The 21,286-nt window shown below is 42.1% G+C and overlaps 1 protein-coding gene across 1 annotated transcript in view; it reads right to left on the reverse strand.

Moving 5' to 3' along the window:
• neto2a (neuropilin (NRP) and tolloid (TLL)-like 2a) overlaps positions 1-21,286 on the reverse strand; it is a 29,396-nt gene that overhangs the window by 2,425 nt on the left and 5,685 nt on the right. The window contains exons 4-9 of the mRNA XM_004067530.5: positions 18,316-18,564; positions 18,150-18,197; positions 17,566-17,693; positions 11,737-11,965; positions 1,622-1,735; positions 1,389-1,519 (exon numbers count right to left, since the gene is read on the reverse strand). Coding sequence (XP_004067578.2) covers positions 1,389-1,519; positions 1,622-1,735; positions 11,737-11,965; positions 17,566-17,693; positions 18,150-18,197; positions 18,316-18,564 — 899 coding nt within the window. The remainder of the gene's footprint in view (positions 1-1,388; positions 1,520-1,621; positions 1,736-11,736; positions 11,966-17,565; positions 17,694-18,149; positions 18,198-18,315; positions 18,565-21,286) is intronic.

A 21,286-nucleotide genomic window follows, 5' to 3' on the forward strand; every position in this document is an offset into this window, starting at 1 on the left:
AAACTTTATTTGTGGTTGTAGGCTTAAGCTGGCAATATGTGTGGAAAATTTTATGAAGTATTTTTCCCGTGTTGTGTGAAAATGTGAAAATCACAAAATGTTACACGGTCCCACAGAATAGCCACCAAGCCGTAGCTCCTGTGGCCATCCCATAATAATTTTAAAATGATCATTGGATATTCCAGAACACGTGGGTTTTGGTTTCAGTTAGGGCTGCACGATATGAGGAAAACTGGCGATATGGGTGATCAATATTGCGATAACGATATAATTTGCGGTAAATAAACAAATAGCAAAACAACCAAAAGCCTCATTCCCATTTCACTGCAACAGTTTAAAATGTATACTCCAAATGAACCTCGGCGAGGTAGGATGCAAACATCTAACACAAAATGGTCCATCCGATTGGTCAAAAGCATAAATGGATTTATTTGATTCGTTAAATGCTTCAAGCTGCCATAAGATTGTTTTAGCATATTTAAGGTAACCATTTATTGCGATTTGTGATGACTTTTGCGATATGCATATTGCACAGCTTGATATCGCGATAACGATAAATTTGCGGTATATTGTACAGGCCTAGTTTCAGTACTTAATAAAAAAAAATTTGAGCCCTATGAGAGATTTTGGCCCCATTCATGATTCTGACGGTTTTGCCCCCTCATCCAATTTTTTCTTTGGGGGGGAGGCTCACTATGTCAAAATTATTTTTCACCGGGAACTAGGTGTTTGTAAATCTCAGTGAGTCTTTCAGTTTGTGGCTGGGGTCAAATTCTTGCTCAAAGGCCCAGAAAGACAGAAGAATTGCGAAAACAATCCGGTCCTTGCAGCCCAGGACTGCCGCACGACAGAATTACTTCATCTCAGTCTTAAAAACACAAAAAGTAAAACATGTCAATCTGCAGCACCCGAAGCACACAACACAAATATAATAGTAAAAATAAGACATTTGACTCTTCTTTGTCTATAAAAACTGCATTTTTTTAACCGTCCATCCATCCATTTTTCTCAACCTGCTGTATCCCTTTCGGGGTCACAGGGTTTGCCTGAACCCACTGTTGGACAGGTTGCAAGTCTGTTGCAGGCATTTGTACCAATTTGGGCATTTTTATAAAAGAAAATGGCAAAATTCTAGCTAAAAAATCCATGAGAATCAAAATAATTCTTTATGCTCGTGATTTTCAAACAGATATGAATCGGTGCAGAAATCTCAAAGGAAAACCTCTACAAGGTTCACCTTGACCTCTGCAAATGATGTTTTTAAAAGCTCTGCCTTGTAAAAATGGTGAGATCCTGTAGCACTTGGCTCTTGTTGCCACGAAACACCACCGATTCATTTTTTGTGTTGAGACCGAACAGTATGTTATCTGGCCAACAAGAGGAGCTACCTTTTTCCTCGGCTGCTTCATCTGCACCAGGATGGAGATGATGAGCAGCACAAGGACGATGCCCGAGGAGACGCCGATAACTGTGCCGTGGGTCTTGGTGATCTGATGGAAAATCCCCTTGGAGCGCTTCTCTGGAGGAGGAACGCAGGAGAAAATGTGAAACCATGCAAAACCAGTAACACTTTCTTTCAAAAGCGGAGAAGGAGAGGAGAATCCCGGCAGGAGACGATCACCTTTGCAGTGGTTTTCATCCCAAGGATAGACGCAGTTCTGCACGCCGTTGCACACCAGCGTGTTGTTGATGCACATGTTGCTGTGGCAGAAGAAGGTGTTGGCTGTGCAGGGAGCTGCAGGACAGAAACAAAACAAAAAAAAAAAGGAATTTACAGATAAAATAAAACAGATGACAGCACAATGAACAGAAGCAGAAGGTATCGCGCTGATAATAACAATAAAAGCGCGATAGCAGGGTGATGCCTTGGCTGCAGAAGTCTAATGAAAGAGAAAATGTGCTATTATTTCTTGAACGGCTCGAGGTCTAATGGGGATGGTGCGCACCGGGCCGTACATCATCATCATCATCCTGCAGACACAGTATCAGCAGGTGATGAGGGGAGAGGATGGGAGCTCCACTCAACTGCAGCCGTCATGTCAGGAGGTCTGAGGCGAAGGCGACAGAAGAGGAGGAGGAGGAGGAAGGCTCAGAGCAATCTGAGAGATGAGATGAAAAGGAAGGCAGGGCCGGAGGAAATGGCTCCAGTGCATCATGTCGCGCTGGTCAGGCAGGTGAGACAGACCACATTAAAGGCTTCCTCATCGTGTGAGCACTGACGGCTCAGACTGCTGACTGATAATCAATGCCGGCTTCAGGAGGAAGAGTTTCAAGGCTGACAGGTCAGGCTGATGTCGGAGCAACAAAACAGGCCTGAGGATGATGGTGGGTGTCTCTCACCTATTGTCTGACTTTTACCAAAACCTGAGACTCAACCTGACAGTCACAGGAAGCACAGGTGCAACGATAATGAGCCCCATGCAAAGCAGCAGGACCTTGTGTTCAGCAGGGATGCAGGTATCATTAAAACGCCTGTGTTTCCTTCATCGGCACAAAAAATATTTCTGGAGCAGAGCTGGAGCAGCTGGACGGCAAAACCCCTCTGCTGAAAAACAACAGCTCAGGCAAATGCAAGGGGCCAGATCCTTCCCCCAGAACACCTCCATCGATGGGATCGGCGGTTTTGGTTCTGAGGATCCCACAGGCGGGCGGGCGTTTGGGACTGCTCCTCCCCCTGCAAAAGAGTGCAGACGCTTTTTTCCCTGCTCCTGCTGCTTCCTGCTTTATTTGCTTTTTAATCATTTAATTAATCATTTTTAATCATTTTACTTCTTCCACACATCCTGGAATATCAGACTGGTCATCCTTTTTTGTGACTTCTACCTATACAAATCAATATTTTTGACAAGCCAGCGACATGTCCGGAAGAGGAAGAAAAACAAACTCCCACTGTGAACGCTGTCGGATCTACCAACAAGAAATAAAAGAGCTACAAACACGGATATTTACTTTGGAAACTGAAAATGGACTTCACAAGACCCTTCCAGTAACATCGGGTGGTAAGAAGCCTGCTCTTACCACAAACGAGAAGAATAACAGTGACATAGACCTGAGTGATGTTGTGTCCTTTCCAAAACTTTGTGCGGAGGAACTCTGTGTTAAGCCAAAGCGTAAAGATGACAGAACATCCGAAATAAAGCTCACAAACAGATTTTTACCCCTAACACAATGTGATATTGAAGAACACAGTGAAATTGGACCACAGAGAAGGAGTCATAATGTTGGAAACAAAGCACAGGCAGAAAGAAAATCTGTGCCAAACGTCAAGGTCAGAGATACGCTGCTGCTTGGAGATGGCGCTATCAGTGGAGTCAGCCACAGAAGAATGCAAACTTTATGTTGCCCAAGTTCTACTGTTCCAGTGATTACAGGACTCTTATCTAAAGTCTTGTACCAAGGAGTTAAACGAATAATCATCCATGTAGGTGCTGTCGATATCAGAAAAGAACAGTCCGAACGTTTGAAAAAAGACTTCATCAAGTTATTTGAAGAGATTGACAAAGTAGAGGTTGAAGCATTCATCAGCGGACCTCTTCCTAACATCGATGGGGTGTCACTCAAGTTCAGCCGTCTGTTTCAGCTGAACAATTGGCTCTCCAGAGAGTGTGCTTCCAGAGGATTGCATTACATTGAGAACTTCAATACATTCTGGAAGCGAAAGGACCTTTTCATGGGAAGAGGCCCACACCTGAACAGAGGTGGAGCAAGAGAGTTAGTGAAGAACCTCCTCCACGCTCTGGGGCATAGAGGCCAAGGCCCTGAAAAGGCAGCAAGGAAGGACCGAGCCAGTGTCCCAGGAACCACAGCACAACGGCAACAACAACTACCTCCACCAACACCGGTCAATGACTTGGATCCGGCAGCACCAGCACCACAACCACCTCCACCTAAGGACTCAGCTCCACCAGCATTACAGCAACCACCTCCATCTAAGGACTCACCTGCACCAGCACCACAACAACTACCGCCAGCTAAGGACCCAGCTGCAGAACCACAACAACAACCACCAGATTTGGCCCCAGAAATTCCACCATCTGACCAGCTGTGGGCGCCCCCTGCTACATCTACTCCCAGTGAAGACTCACTTTCCTTTTCGTCCCCCCCACTTTCCCCCATGGCCCTACCTAGCCATTTTGATAGCCTCATTAAGTCAGGAATTAAGATGGCTCCCCTAACACCTGTGAGCCTCACACCACACAGGAGCTCTCCTACCCCTCCAGCGCCCCCTCCTCATCCTTCACCCAAAGTCCCTCCAACACGGCCTTCATCCAAACCCCCTCCAACACGCCCCCTCCGTCGTTCACCCAAATCCCGTCCAGCTCCCACTCCTCCCGGTCCATCACCCAAACTACCCTCAACTCAACCTCTCCTGCGCGCCTCTAGAGGTGCTATTCCCCGGAGCTAGGATGAAACGGGCCCCCAGTGTCCTAGGAAAGGTTATGTCAAACTGGGGCCCTGTGATGAACAGCTTCCTTCTGGTGCTATACCTGTAGTTGCACCACGTAGAATGCAAAAAAGGGCAGTTAGACTGTCCAATCAAAGAAATCTAGTTCACATCCCTTGCAAGAAGGTTTTGACCAGTCCCAAGGAAACTAATCTCAAACTTGCTGCACTCAATGTCAGATCTTTATGCAACAAATCATTTGTAATCAATAATCTTATCTCTTCTTTTAATCTTGATTTTATGTTTTTAACTGAAACATGGCTTGACAAAAACACAGGAAACATAGTTCTAGTCGAATCAACTCCCCCCAACTACAAACATGAATCGGAAATACGAGAAAATAAAAAGGGTGGAGGCGTTTCTGCACTGTTTAGAGATAATATTGCAACCCGCAGACTATCATTTGGTGTGTTTTCATCATTTGAGTATGTGTCCTTTAAGATTGAGTTAAAACAAACTCCTCCCTTACTCTGCATAGTTATGTACAAACCTCCTCAGCACAGCCAAAGTTTTATTGATGATTTCACTGAAATGCTCTCAGTTGTGTGCACAGACTTTGATGGTCTAGTCATTACAGGTGATTTTAATGTTCATGTTGACAATGTCAATGACAGAAATGCAAAATAACTCAATGGTGTCCTTGAAACCTTTAGTCTAATTCAGCATGTGAGTTGCCCCACCCACAGCAGAGGGCACACTCTGGACCTGCTCATCACAAGGGGGGTTACTATTTACAATGTCAGTGTGGTTGATGTCGCCCTCTCTGATCATTTCTGTGTATTCTTTGACCTGTCTGTTGCTCCCAAACCACCGCCTGGCCCTGCAGTTGTCCAAAGGAGACAAATAAATGAGAGCACTAGGGCACAGTTTGTAGAAATGATAAACCCTGAAAACGTCTCTGGTGCCAATGTTGATGAAATGCTGAATTCTGTTACTTCTAGCATCTTGAATGTTCTGGATGCCATTGCCCCTATGAAAGTTCAATTGAGAAAACATAGACAGAAAGCTCCCTGGAGGAATGATGATCTAGTCAGGGCACAGAAACAACAGTGCCGCAGAGCCGAGCGAAAGTGGCGCAAGTCAAAACTCCAGGTTCATTATGGAATATATAAGGCGGAGTTGTACGCTTATAACCAGATCTTATGCAGAACAAGGGAAAGGTACTTCTCTGAAATAATTGGAAGTTGCAGCAGCAACTCTCGTATCCTGTTCACAACAGTTAACAGATTAACTAACCCTCCAACCCAGCTACCAATAGAACTGGTTTGTACACCTAAATGTAATGAGTTTGCTGTATTTTTCAATGACAAGGTTCAGGGCATTAAAAAAGCCATCAACTCCACAACACATATAACTATCGAACGGCCACCTACTCACTCTAAGCTGACTCACTTTATACCTGTCACTGACCAAACTGTCCAAGAGACCATCACCCGTCTGAGCTCGTCTACATGCTGCCTTGATGTGTTACCCACTAGATTTCTAAAGTCTGTCTTGAACAGTGTGTTGCCATCAATTACTCAAATAGTTAACATGTCTCTTCAATCTGGAATATTTCCAGAGGCATTAAAAACTGCAGTCATTAAACCTCTCCTGAAGAAAAACGGTCTTGATCCCACTGTACTGAATAATTACAGACCTATCTCTAATCTGCCATTTTTAGGAAAAGTCCTTGAAAAAGTTGTCTACCAACAGCTCACTGACTTTCTCTTATTAAACAATTCGTTTGATGTTTTCCAGTCAGGTTTTAGACCCCATCATAGCACAGAAACTGCTCTTATCAAGGTAACCAACGACATCCGCCTGAACACTGATGATGGCAAAGTCACTGTCTTAATCCTGCTAGACCTGAGCGCTGCCTTTGATACTGTTGATCATGGGATCCTTTTGCACAGACTCCAAGACTGGGTTGGCATCTCTGGATCTGCCCTAAGTTGGCTCAAGTCTTATCTAGAAGACAGGAAATATTTTGTTGAAATTGGGAGTTGTGTCTCAGACTACATGGGCTTGAATTGTGGTGTGCCCCAGGGATCGATCCTGGGACCCCTTCTGTTCAACCTCTACATGCTGCCACTAGGGCAGTTAATACGCAGTAATAACATATCTTATCACAACTATGCAGATGATACTCAGATCTATGTGTCACTGACAACAGGTGAATATGGGCCGGTGGATTCTCTCAGCCACTGCCTCCAACAGATCAGCGCGTGGATGCAGAACAACTTTCTCCAGCTAAACTCAGACAAGACCGAAGTTATTGTTTTTGGCCCACAGAAACAAAGAGAAATTGTCAGCAGCTACCTTCATTCTCTGTCTCTTAAACCCTCAAATCAAGTCAGAAATCTAGGGGTAATCATGGACTCTGACCTGAACTTTAACAGCCATATCAAGTCAGTAACATCAGCGGCATTTTACCACCTGAAAAACATTGCCAAAATCAAAAACATAATCTCAAAGCGAGACCTGGAGATACTTATTCATGCATTTGTCTCCAGTAGGTTAGACTACTGTAACGGCCTGCTCACCGGCCTGTCCAAACGAGCTGTAAAACAGCTTCAGTACATCCAGAATGCTGCTGCTCGAGTCCTGACCAAAACCAGGAAGTATGATCACATTAGTCCTGTGCTCAGGTCTCTGCACTGGCTCCCTGTACCTCAAAGAATAGACTTCAAAGCAGCTCTGCTTGTGTACAAGTCTCTCCATGGCCACGCACCAAAGTACATCTCTGACATGTTAGTGCCATATGAACCATCTCGTACTCTGAGGACCTCAGGGGCCGGCCTCCTGTTGATTCCCAGAGTCAGAACTAAACAAGGGGAATCAGCGTTTCAATATTCTGCAGCTAAAATCTGGAACAGCCTCCCTGAAGGCGTAAGACAGGCCTCTTCTGTGTTCATGTTCAAATCTAGACTTAAAACATTTCTGTTTAGCCGTGTATATGACTGAAAGGTCCTATCTGTACCTTTCTTTCCTTCCTTTCTTTTTAAATCTTTTTTTTTTTTTTTCCTTTTCTTTTAAAGTAAATTTTATGTTGATTATTTCTATGATTTATTGTGATTTTAATGCATTTTTCTGTTTTGTGAAGCACCTTGAATTACTTTGTGTACGAATTGTGCTATACAAATAAACTTGCCTTGCCTTGCCTTGCCTTTATTGCCCAGTAACAAGTGTGACCCCAAACAGAACGGATGGGAGAGGGCCCGGACAACTATCATGATCAAATGAGGATAAAGAAGTAAAAGATTTTTAAAACACACTTGAACCTTTAACCATTTTAGTTCTTTGCAAACTATTTGATGCTTGCAAAGATTTGAAATCTGGTTTTTAGGCATTTAGGATATTTGACCGGGTTTTCGGTTAAGTTCTCTTTGCTCTACACACCTTTCCAAGTTTTTCTCAAAATCAGCACAGTCCAGAACTTATTGTCTCAAAAGATATAGGAACTGGAAATAAGGAAATTATGCTTTAAACTCTTGACAATAGAAAAACGTATTTTCAGACTCAAAAAACCTCAAATTGCACTGGACTTTTTATTTTAATGATCTAATTTTAGTATTAAATAACTGTTGAAAAGTTAGACTTCATTATTTTGTAAATAAAAATGTAGATTTACATTGTTTTAGATTTTATGAGGGTTGATTAAGACGAATCAACTTGTTCTAAGTTTCTTGTTTTGCTCACATTTTGTTCTAAAATTAATCCTTTCCACCTATTACACTAGTTTTGTTTTGTCACTGTAATGTACAATTAAGTACATGTTGTTATTTCCCTTTCGGCTTTTCCCATCAGGGGTCGCCACAGCGAACGAGTCGCATTGTAAACCTGGCAATGTTTTACGCCGGATGACCTTCCTGACGCAACCCTCTCAAAGCAACCGTAAAATTAAAAATTACAAACCATTTGCTTAGAACTAGCAACACATACTTCTTATCGGGCTGTATAACATTCAGTTTGAGGTAATTCTAACTGCAAAAACACGAAACATCTCCAAACACCAGTTTGGGTCTAGTTTCTACTTTAATTATCATAATATGAATTAATTTTCACTTAATATGAAAAAATTCTAATTTACTGTTACTTTTTGGGAAGATGTTGAAATACAATAAACATTGGATATCTAGTCATCTGATCTTTATATAATCTTAAGTAATATCTTAAATGAAACTAGTTTTTTTTTTACATACAGTTTTGACAACTATGTCCTAAAATGTCTTATTTTAGTTGGTTTAGAAATAAGGACAATATTATAAAAAAGTGTACTATGTATACATATAAATATATTTAAAGATATAAAACTTTTTTAACATTTCACACATGATTTTAGACCAAAATACAAATGTTTATGTATAATTTCAAGACTTAAATTTGTCTTAAAAGGTCAGGACTTCACAGTTTACTTAACATCATAAACCACACGACAAACTAGTTTTGGCTCAAACTAACATGTTACGTAATCAAGTAGTGTGAGGTCGTACTAATACTTTTTGAATATTAATTGACTTATTACATGTTTAATAACCTATCTATTACAACAGACTTGCTGCCCAAAACATCATTGTTTAAAGCAGGAGCACAGAAAGGAATTAACAGTCAAAAATAAGCCAGGAATCAGATATTTTCCCTGCCTGTCAGTCACTTGAAGCCTATTTAACTCTTCTAACGGAAATTAATGAGCTAAATTTTCCATTTGGCTTCATAGGTTTAAACACTTTAATTTGGAATCTGTGTTCCTAGTCATTATCTTTTGTCCTTTTCGAGCCATTCGCACTCGGTGTTGTTATTGCAGGCCAGGGGGAGTCCTTTAACCTGCATAGTTGAGGGAGCATCGCTTTAGCAAACTGTTGTTTTTTTAAATTTAGCCTGTTACCTTTTCATCTTTCATTTTCAAAGTTTAGGCCCCAATGTTTTCACATCACGAAAAAGTTACAAACTCTTTGCATTTATTTTTCTCCTCCCCTGAAATACGGTTATCACCTTCTGCTTCAGCAACAACTGAAAGAAATCTAGTAGTCGTGTAACACATTACCACTTGGAAACAGTAATGAGAGTGATGTATGGGATTACTTTTAAACAGCATGAGTCATGTCACTTTAAGGCCGTGTCACAGACACTACCGTGCACATTTTTTATTGGTCAGTGGAAAAAGTAAGAAAAGTTATGGTCTTTTAGTGAAACTTTCACATCAACTGAAGAAACATGTATGGAATACACATATCACACGTGAATCACGAAAGGCCGACATTTCATACGTGGAAAATGTGCAAAATGTAGTTAGCAGCTGTGTGACACGACCTTAAAGTGTGACCTACTTCTCAACCAAACCACATACAGTAATTCTCTACCCTCACATACTTTTTTTTATTGAAGTAACATTGTTGGTAAAGTTTGCTATAGTAAAATATATGACCATTCTACCTTTACTTTCATTTCAAACCAAAATATTTTGCAAATATTGATTTTTTTCCACTCGTTTCTCAGCCAAAAGGAAACATGTGAAACTGTGTGTTAAAAGGTTTGCAAAAAAAAGATCATTTAGTGAATATTATGAATTGTTTATATCATTTGTGTTCATAGGAAATTCTCCTTGTTTAAAGTGCCTAAATATTTACTATAAATGTGCTAGTAAAGGATTGAAAATATTTTTAAAAAGTGTGATGCAAATATATAACACAAATACTTGTGCAATATTTGGTTCAGAGAAGTGCAATGTCCATAAATTCAATTCAATTACACATGTACATTATGTTTATTATTGTAATTTTACAAGTGCATTATTTATTATCACTCTATGGCAGGACTGGTCCTCAAGATCTACTACCCTGCCTGTTTTCCAGCTCTCTCTTCATTCCTTTCTGCAAATTTGCTGACTCGGGTGTCTGCTTATTCGGATTGAGCGAACACACCTGATCCAGGTAATCAGCAGCTAGAAGTGCAGGCCGAGCTGGAAAACAGTCTGGGCGGTGGATCTTGAGAACCAGGATTGGGCAGCCCTGCTCTATGGTCACCAGCACAGTCTAGTATTCTCCTTAATATAATTTAGATTTTTTTTTATTAAATTTTCTAATCCTGAATTAGATATATTCTTTTAAACACACTGACAGCGTCATAATTGTGTTGTGTATAAAAGGAAATTCTGATTCTGATCTAAAAAAACAAACAAAGAAAATGTGTTTTTGTTCTCATTTTGGGTTCTTCATGTGACTTTAGTGACCTTCCACATGAAACCATAGATGAGACAATTGAGAGAGCAGGGTTTTATCCCCCCCCCCAGACCCCTGCCGCCTCTGCCTGTGGTCTAAATCAGTTTGACAGAGGAGCATCTGCATTCACATGCAGTGGGGGTATCAGCCTCCTGTAGGCGGGGTCGCTCCCTCGACACCTCGATTATGTGTCTGCCACTTTCCGAGTGTTGTCTCTCTGAGGACCTCGGCGGTGCCGCGTCCCCCCACACCTCCTCAGCCGACGAGGACAGAGCCCCCATCGGGATGGATGAACAAGTACCTGAGTGTGAGTTTTAATAAAGTCTCAATAAGTCGCTCTTGAATGTTGTGGGGCCGCATTGGAGGGAGTGACGGACGTGCCCCTCCGACCAAATAAAGTTTGTCAGTCAGTCATGACGGTGGAATTCATGGGGACCAGAAGGCTAATGCTGAGCACTCCTAAAATTAAAAATATAACAGAAACATGCTTGGGGGAGCCCGAAAGCCGTTATGTTTGCCCCGGCTGCAGCATTAACATTCCCTCCGGGTTTGGCACGTGCGCACGACAACGTGACAATTAATATCTCAGCCCATTCAAGCGTTTAATGGAAATATTAGCGGGCGCTAGCAGGAAAGTGCTTTTCTCCTGCTAATTTATGCCGCTTTGAGTGCAACCTCTAACAGCACTTCTTTAAAACGTCATTGACGGTTACAAAAATAAAAAAAAGAAGCCTAATTTATTCCTGTGAGTTTATCAACTTGAAGAAGCTGCAGAATGAATTTTTATTTTCCTGCTGTAAGTGACCTGTAATCAGCCCAGAATGATGCTGTGACATTCATATCCTGAAATTATAGGATGCTTTCAGTTGTTTAAAAAAATGCAGGAGTAAATAATTGGTTTTCTCATATCTGTGGTGCAAATGGGGGCCACAGTGTAATTAGTTTTGCTTGCTGAAATGACACTTCAGCCTCTGCTGGTGACTGCAGATTCACGCAGACATCCAGTTTTTCTTGTCTGTGTGCAGCAGGAAAACGAGACCGCTGCTGGACAAAAGGGTCAAGAAATGCAGCAACAAGTTCAGAAGATCTTACGGTCTATGTAGGAGGTGAAGAGCATGCGGAAGCGGCTGAGGCGGCTCTTCTCGTCGGCCCACATCCTCACAACCCCCACGCCGTTGTCCAGCATCAGGTCGTTGGCCACCGTGCTGCAGAACTTGGCCTTGAGGTTCTCGATGGCGCTGCTGCCGTCGTACACGGCGACAAAGTTCTTCTTGCACTCGTTGGAGTGCTCCATCTGGTAGTCGATGAAGCGCAGGTAGATCTGCGGGAAACACAAAACCATCCCAAACAAAATCTCAAATAAATCGCATCAGTTCATCCCAACGAGACACTAATCTATGTAGTTAAACAGCAAAAATCACTTCTTTAATCTGTGTCACATCTATATGGGTCAATAATAAAAGAAAAATGAGATTTATTAAAATCAACAGGACTGATTTGGGTTAGAGAGCAACTTTTGCTTGGGTTACTGTTATTGATGATTTAATCTGAATTAAAGTGAATAATCTCAGGAAGGCAAAGGCACCAAATGTGGCTGTACATACTGGGAAAAATGCATTTAAAGAATGAAAAATCAATGTGATTCTGAAAAGCAGCAAATTGACTATTCATGGCAATCTTATGATTTTCCAATTGTCTTCAAAAAAAAAAACTTTTACTAATATTTTTAACTTTAAAAACCCACTACAATGAAAATTGTGTTTCTGCTGTTTCTAACACTTTCTTGGGCCGTTTTTCTGAAGATGAAAAACATATATACAAAGAGGAAAAAAGATAAAAAATTGCATTTCTTTCTTGTTTTTGGCTGGAAAAAGAGCAGAAAATTCGATGAACGGGCCACAGGCTCCCTGCACTGAGCTCTCAGTTATTTGAACCCCGCCCACAACTTGGAGGTAAGGTTCTGATGAACTACTGCCGCTCTGCAGAAACTGTGTCCTAGAAAACAACACAGGTATTTTGATTTTGGCCAAAAACAGCATAATCACCATTATAAAGCCACTGAAAATAGATCAGAAGAGGATTAGAGTGGGACTTTAATACCATCTATTGAGGGTGATTTGACTGATTTACAAATAATCTGAAGGTAGGACAAAACTCTTCTATAAAGAAAGATTTCATCAACTTTAAAAAGGATAAATATGATTCCAAAAACCAGCATAGGAACTGTTTCGAGCCATCTGGCGATTGCAACCAAACAAAAAACATGAGAACTTTGATCATTTTTGATAACTCCTTTTTTCAATAATTCTAAACATCCTTCCACTGGCGATGAAGGTTCTCATTCATCCAGGTGACGCCTTGAAGTTTAATTTTGGCAGTTGGACCTAAAATCTTCTTCCTTGAAACGGTTCGCCGTTCATCCAAATAGTTTCATCAGTGTGGCAGAGGCGAACGTGGCGAAAAGTTTCAAGGAAACTGGTTTTAAATCCAGTCGCCACAACTCAACTTCAAGACATCCTTCTATTGACCCAGCAAAAACCCCATCATTTTGAGTGTTCCTGTTCACCGTTCAGAGATAAAAATGTCCCTGAACCGTGGAACTTGTGGAAGGTATCAACTCCATCCATCTGCAGAACCCACTGAATCCCCTTTGAGGTCATGAAGCTGCTGGAGCCAATTCCAGCTACTATTGGGAAAGGCAGGATATGCTCTGCCAGTCTGCTGCAGTACCCCCCACTCACACGCACACCTGTGGGCAATTCAGAGACACCAATTAACCTATGAAGCATGTTTTTGGACTGTGGGAGGAAACCAGAATGCCCGGAGAAACGACCACACAAGCACAACGAGAACATGCAAACTCCACACTGACCAGCTGGGATTTGAACCAGGATGAGGCAAGAGTGCAAACCATTGCACCACAGTACCGCCCTGAAGTATTAAATGGGTCTCTTAAATTGTGAAATGCATTAACAGTTTGTTTCTAAACCCTTGTGCCATCTTGTGGGGTCCAGATGACCCGACTCTCAACGTGAACGTGCCTCCGACAGTGCGCTGAACCCTTTTTTTTCAATGATTTGTGATCTTCACTGGTGTCCATGGATTACAGGAAATCCTCTCCATGGTAGGGACAACACGTCAATGTAAGGGTGGGGTCATCTAGACCCCACAAGATGGCACAAGGAATAAAAAGACGAACTGAGAAATTTGGATTTTTAGGTGCGAATGATCGCAAAAGGTTTTTCTCAAAGATGGCTGAGAATTTTGACAATATCATTGAAAATAAAATTCATTTTTTTCAACATTTGGATGGTGTTAAGAGCAGAGAAGGCTTTTTCGTGAGAAGGAGAACTTTTTGGTTCATAATCCGTACATATTTTACAGTATTCCAGTTTAAGGCCTAACAATCTTCACAAAGTAGGGACAGCTCACTCTGACACGTCGTGTCCTCTCTTGCATCACATACATTGTGTGGTAAAGGATTGCATTAATGCAACGGTTCATGCAATTTTCCTCTGAGGTCAAGGAAACCAGCAGGGGAAACGGCGATAAAAGCTTCTTTTGCTGCTGTGTGCAGGAATGAGATCAGCGGCTCTGCTGGAGCCCATGGAGCACCTGGAACGGTGCAGTGCTTCTCTGTTCCTTCCGCTTCACGGCGCTAACACCTCGGCTACATTCAGATCGCCGCCTCTGCGGCTTCACGCTGCAGAGATTCATGGGACATGTGCAAATGTTTACATGGGCATGACATATTGCCGTGTGCACACCACATATGAGCCTATTGTGGGTAATTGTTACAGTATGCAACACTTCATTATGTCATTGGAGTTGGGCAGTGGGTTTAGCCCGCATGCATGCATGTGTCCTGGTCTGTGTTCAGCACAGAGGTTGGGATGACTCATTTAGCCACGAGCGGGGAATCAGAGCAGCCGTGGATCAAGCTGGACAAGCTGTGGTTGTGAATTCATGGTCATAAATATCAGAATATCAGCGGGGCTTTCACTTTGGGCTGAAAAATCCTCCTCTGCATCTCCAGGTTTATCCGTTATCACAGAAATCTGCCCACTCCGCTTTTACCGCTTTTTCTTCCATCTGCACTGATAAAAATGTAAATCTGCAATACATTTTTAACACGGTTCTGTTGTATTACAGTGATTTGAACAGCTTTGGGAGGGAGTGAAACTTAAATGTCAAGTTGCCCTGCAAGAGCTTTTTATTTTCCTGCAGCAATTGTTTTTATTTTTTTGTCCTCTGCAGAGGATGGGTCTGTTTTACTCAGGTGTTAATCCTAGTCATCCGCAACCAACGTCTGCATTTCTTCTGCAGCATCCCTGTGTTCTTCAGTACTTCATGCAGAAACAGCTTGTTCTACTCCTTCATGTCCATGAACGTCTCATTCTGTCTCAGCTGGATTCACCTGAACTTTAAGATCTCTTTTTATTTTTCATTTTCAGCATGGAATCCTCTCACAGCCTGCCTTTAGTTCTGTTCAAGTCTTGCTGCACAGGTTGAAAATTTGCTAGCAGGGATTGAACTTTCAGAGATCTCCTGAAAAACCCCACAAAATATTTAGAATGGTCATTAATAAGCTTACAAACACATCTTTTGATGTTGGATCTCCTCTTTTGAGCTTCTATTTTCTATTTTATTCAACTAATATGCTTATTCTGCACAGTTACCTTCAGTTCAACTAGCTATATTAGGAAATTATCCGTCCATCCGTCCGTCCATCCATCTTCTCCTGCTCATCAGGGTCCGGGTTGCAGACCCAGACCTCCCTCTCCACAGAGACTTTCTTAAGTTCTGCTAATGGAACCCCGAGCCGTTCCAAGGCCAGCCAAAAGACATTGTCTATTCAAATGTATTCTGGGTCTTCCTCAGGGCCCTCTCCTATTGGAACATGCCTGGAATATGGCCCACTGAGGCTTCCAGCAGGCGTCAGAACCAGATGCCTTCTGGAGGCATCTCAACCGTCTTCTCTCAATGCGCAGGAGCAGTGGCTCTACTCCGAGCTTATCTCCAAGGCAGCAGTCATCCACCCTTAAGGAGACACATTTCAGCCGCTTGTATCCTATCCTTTCAGTAATGACCCAAAGTACACAACCTCAGGGGAAGATATGAACATCGACTGATGAGTAAATCTTTTAGAATGAATACAGCAGCTGTGTTGCTGTATCCATCCGTCTCTTCAGCTCACACTCCATCCTTCCCTCGCTCGCAAACAAGAACCGAGGACACTTAAAATCCTCCACTTTGGTTCAGACTTCTCCACCTACCCAGAGAGTGCAATCCACCTTTTTATTTTGGTTGAGAACCATGGCCTTTGACCTAACTGACCCACAAACTCAGCTGCACACAGCTCCAGTGGACACTGAAGGTGATCGGTTCAACAACATCATCTGCAAAAAGCAGAAAGGAAATTATGTGGTTCCTAAACCAGACCCCCTCCAGCCCCTGGTGACACCCTGCCAGAGGCCAACATGCACAGGGAACCAGTTTGACTTACTGCCAGCAATACGAACCAAACTCCTCCTCTGGTTGTACAGAGACATGCCTGAGTAGAGGTCTACAGACCCCATATCCCCATGAACACTGACGGACAAGACTGACGCTTTCTCCAAATCTACAAAGCACATCCGGATTGTCTGGGCGAACTCAAGCTTCGTGGAGAATGTAGCGATGATCTGCCATTCCAAAGCCAGAATGAAAACCCCACTGCTCCAGATACAGAGACTGAATTATCCTCTCCAGTACCTGCAGTCCAGGGAGGTTGAATAGTGTCATTCCCCTGTAGCTGGAACACACCTTTAAGGAAAACCTGCATTTCCCCCCAGAGCTTGTCCACTGAGAAACTCCTTGACGACCTCTTTGACTCCAACCTGGAAGATAGAACGGCCCCCCCTTTGGGTCTCCAGCCTCTTCTTCTTCAGCAGAAGCCAGGCCAGCAGCATTAAAGAGATCCTGAATGTACTTCTTCCCCTTCTCTAAGGTGTCCTCCATTGAGGGTCAACTGCTCACTATCCATTTCATAGAAAACGCTGGCAGAAAGTTAACTTGTAATAAATCCTCTGTTCATGAACTCTCTGAACTCCAAACCCCAGTTTTGGTCGTGCTTCATACCGCTTGGATGGCCGATATCTGTTGGCTTCAAGCAAACCGGGCTCAATAGGTCTTCTTTGGGTTGAAGGCATCACGCTGCACTGGATCACACTGCACCGGATCACACTGCACCAGCCTCTTGTGATCCTTCCAGCAGTTCGTGACCCTACAGGAAGGTGATCCCTCGTCACCTTTTCAGGGTGACATTGGATAAGTCTTGCAGCCCCAGTCCAGGACGCCAGGCAATGTAGCAAACCATGTTTTAAATATGTGTTAAGTGTGTGCTAAATTGGAACCCGTTTTGGTCTGTTTTGACACCTAGAAATCTGTCTGCAATAAAAGATCCTACAAGAGGTGATTGATCCAGACAGCAGATCCCCCAGGATCCCTTTAACTCCCAAAGCTCAAAGGTTAACCCCCGTTTACCTCTTTGATTTGGGTTTGAAACTGTCCAAACTGGTCTCACTATATGCACTATGCTATTTTAAACGTTTTTCTTTTTCTTGTTTTGCCTCATCTGAGCTCCTTGCATTTTTTTCCCCCAAAAAAGTACCGCTGCACTTCTTGGCAGAAAAATCAGTAACAGTTTTTATCCCAATAGCGTCCGACTTCCTGTAGCTGCATGTGAGGAGGCAGTTTCTTCAGTCCTGCAGGAGGCATAGAATGATGGAACATTTTCTGTTCTTTTCTGAACAACATTGAAAAACTGAAGATGTTTGAAAGGGAGCTTGCAAACGGGGAGAGGGGGGAGTCACGAAGCAGCACAGAAGCAGTGTCTGCCATCATCACTGGGGTCTGACTAATACAGCCCTTGCTACTGACCTTGGACTGAGGGGGGGCTCTGATGGTCCAGATACAGTCCAGAGCATCGCCGGGCTTCACCCGCTCCTCCTCTTCCACCTGACTGGAGCGGATAATCCCATCCCATCCACCAACTTCAAACTGACAGTCTGCAGAGAGAAAAATGTGCACAAAAAAAAAAAAATATGAAGGAACGGACAGGAGGTCACATGGAGAAGCTGGAGGAAAGTAGAGAAAGAAGATAAAAGCAAGGTGAAGGCATGGACGATAACAGTTACAGAGAAAAGAAGAGCATGACAGACAAAAGGACGGGGTTTTATTAGGGAGCAAAAAGGATTTAAGGTTCAATTGAAGCGAGCGTGGCGGATTAGGACAAAGGACAGCAGGAAGACGGAGGAACAAAGGCGGGAAGGGAAAGATAAAAGAGGAGTGTGTGTTCTGCCGTGAGCTTAAATTTGTGCACACGAGCATATGTACAACCTTTGACTCCATACACGATTACGTGCTTGTCGGGGTGCGTTTGCAGGCTCTGCATTCACGTCACGGCCTCAGACGAGCTCAAAGGAGCTCTTCAACATGAACGGGAGGAATGCTGAGGAGCTCACCTGGGATGGGATTCAGCAGTCCGCCCACATGCAGGTGGAAGTCAGGGTCTGCAAGGATGGAGGACACAAATCATGGTCACAGCGGGAACCTCCTGATCTGATGCAGGTTTTGAGGCACGCTGGGTTCAGATTGACTAGAATCTGGAGCAAAGGATGCGCTCCTCACCTGCGATGAAGGTGTACGTGACGCGGAAGCCGAGGCCTTCCAGCTCCTCGTCGCTGGTGAACTTGATCCACATGAACCGGCCCGTGGACGTGACCAGACCCGGGTTCTTGCCCCCGCAGAAGCGGTCGATGAGCGGCGAGAAGCCAAACGGGCCATCGCGGACTTCGATGTGATCAAAGCGGCACTCGAAGGACGGCTCGATGTAGTAATTCTTATCAAAGGAAAGCTGGATCCTCTGTCGAGGGAGAGCTTTGGCAACACAAGAGAAGCAGGAAAATCCATGAAAGGAGACAATGATCTGGATTCATTTCCTTTGTGTTTTTCACTCAGACACAAAAGAACTTTTTAATAAAAAGAATCAAAATGGTTACTATGAAACACAAGAGAAACAACCAGATAATGATCACTGCAAACAGCCACAAAAATGTCTGAAAAAACACTGTAAACCCATTTGTTTTGATCACAACTCGCATGATTTATTTCCTTTTTTTTAAGAAAACAATACGACCGGATCTATTTTCAGTAAGTGAAGTCCTTGTTGTAGGTTTTTTATTTATAAAATAGTAATAAAGTTGTCAAATATGTTTAGTTTTAACCACAAGTTTAATGTTAAAAATTACAGTTAAAATGCAGAGTTTCCACCTTTTTTTGCAACACACTTTGCATTGGTTTGTTGAATTGTTCGTTGAATTATTCTGTATTTTCTCCGCACATGTTTTTATAAGTTTCATCTCTGTGGGGTTTTGTAAACACACTGATCGCTTTGCAGTGACATCCTGACTAAATGTTTTTAGTTTTTAGAATGTTTTAGTTTTTCTTCTGTTGTTTTGATTCAGTTTCATGTGACAATATGACACTTTTGTCGCACAGATTTCAAGTTTTAGTTTGTGAATTTTGCCCCTTTTTTTGTAAGGTGCTTCTGTGTATTGGTTTCCTTACACACCACAATTCTTGACAGATGTGACCACACTTCATCCAGATGCTTAAATAAGGTTTAAACTTTTGAAATTACACCCAAGTGTTGGAATAATCTGACATAAGAGTAAAAAGCAGAAATAAACCTTTTTTTTCCACAGCTCCAGCTTTACAGAAAGCTTTACAAAGCTTTCTGAGGATCATCAGACTTTGCATTTTGTCTGTCACACTTGTAGGAGGAATTTTATTCATCATAGAATTGGTCGCTCTGTGTTATCTCTTGACGGTCTTAAGAGATGGAAAAAGTGTGGATGAATGAAGAGGATTTCTGCTCAACAATGTGATTTCTGATCATAAAAAATCAAATTTGGTTTAACTATAAAAGATTTTTTTTTTTGCCAAAAAAACCTCTTAAATCAAAGAATAAAAATCCAAACACTGGAAAAAGAACATTTTTGATCTTAAGTCAGCCACATAACAGCCCCCATAAAAGTAGGAAGCTGCAGGAAAACGCTTTAAGTCTATCCTCTGCTGTAAATAAAATATGGTTTTAGCTTAGTAGTGCAAAAAACGTAATGTATTTGGAGAAAACCAAAGTAAATGTCTTATTGTTACGTGTTTGTTGACATTTCTTCTGATCTATAATGATCTACTTATATTATTTACTGCAGGAATTTATATATATCAATATGATTAAAATACCTTACAATTTTTTTGCTATATATATATATATATATATATATATATATATATATATAAATGAATATATTTTGAATATATTTTTCTTTTTTGTTTATTCGTGGAAATAAAAAAACATTGAAATGGAAATAAAGTTGATTTGAAATGAGCAGCTGCTCAGTGAATTCTAATTTCTGTAGGTGTAGAAAAAGTAGGAGAATAGTTAATTTCTACGGTGGCCCAGAAGGGTCACAACACAACACATTAACTTTATACACAACACACTAACTTTACACACAACACATTAACTTTACACACAACACATTAACTTTACACACAACACATTAACTTTATACACAACACACTAACTTTACACACAACACACTAACTTTACACACAACACATTAACTTTACACACAACACATTAACTTAACACACAACACATTAACTTAACACACAACACATTAACTCACAACACAACACAATAGCTCACAACACAACACATTAACTCACAACACAACACATTAACTCACAACACAACACAATAACTCACAACACAACACATTAACTCACAACACAATAACTCACAACACAACACATTAACTCATGGCCCAGAAGCTAGCAGCAGTGTTGCCAGAAACTTTGTCTTTACTACGTTTCTCCTTCCTCTAAACACACACAATATGAACGCACACTCCTCCCTCCGCTCTGACACCCCCCTCTGTCGCTGCACGCGTGCTCCTCTCCTCTCCTTTTTTCCGCTCCGTCCTGTGTGTGCGTGTGTGTTGGGGACTGCACGTGACTGTGTGAAAGGACAGAGCGGAAAAAAGGAGAGGAGAGGAGCGCGCGTGCAGCTCCCTCCACAGCTCACTGTGACATTACTTTCTGTTAGGTAGTTAGCTGCTCAGCCCAGTAGAAATTTCAGAATAAAAGCACTTCAATTGCTGCTTTACTTCCGTTGTGAGTTAATGTGTTGTGAGGTAAGTTAATGTGTTGTGTTGTGACCCTTCTGGGCCATGAGTTAATGTGTTGTGTTGTGAGTTAATGTGTTGTGTTGTGAGTTATTGTGTTGTGTTGTGAGTTAATGTGTTGTGTTGTGAGTTATTGTGTTGTGTTGTGAGTTAATATGTTGTGTGTTAAGTTAATGTGCTGTGTGTAAAGTTAATGTGTTGTGTTGTGACCCTTCTGGGCTATGGAAGTTTTTCTGTGCCATCAGATTCTGAATATTTTGGGCCACCGTAGAAATTAACTATTCTCCTACTTTTTCTACACCTACAGAAATTAGAATTCACTGAGCAGCTGCTCATTTCAAATCAACTTTATTTCCATTTCAATGTTTTTTTATTTCCACGAATAAACAAAAAAGAAAAATATGTGT

This window comes from Oryzias latipes, chromosome 3 (genome assembly GCF_053564925.1).
Source record: "Oryzias latipes strain Hd-rR chromosome 3, Olatipes_Hd-rR_3.1".
Classification (NCBI taxonomy): Eukaryota; Metazoa; Chordata; class Actinopteri; order Beloniformes; family Adrianichthyidae; genus Oryzias; species Oryzias latipes.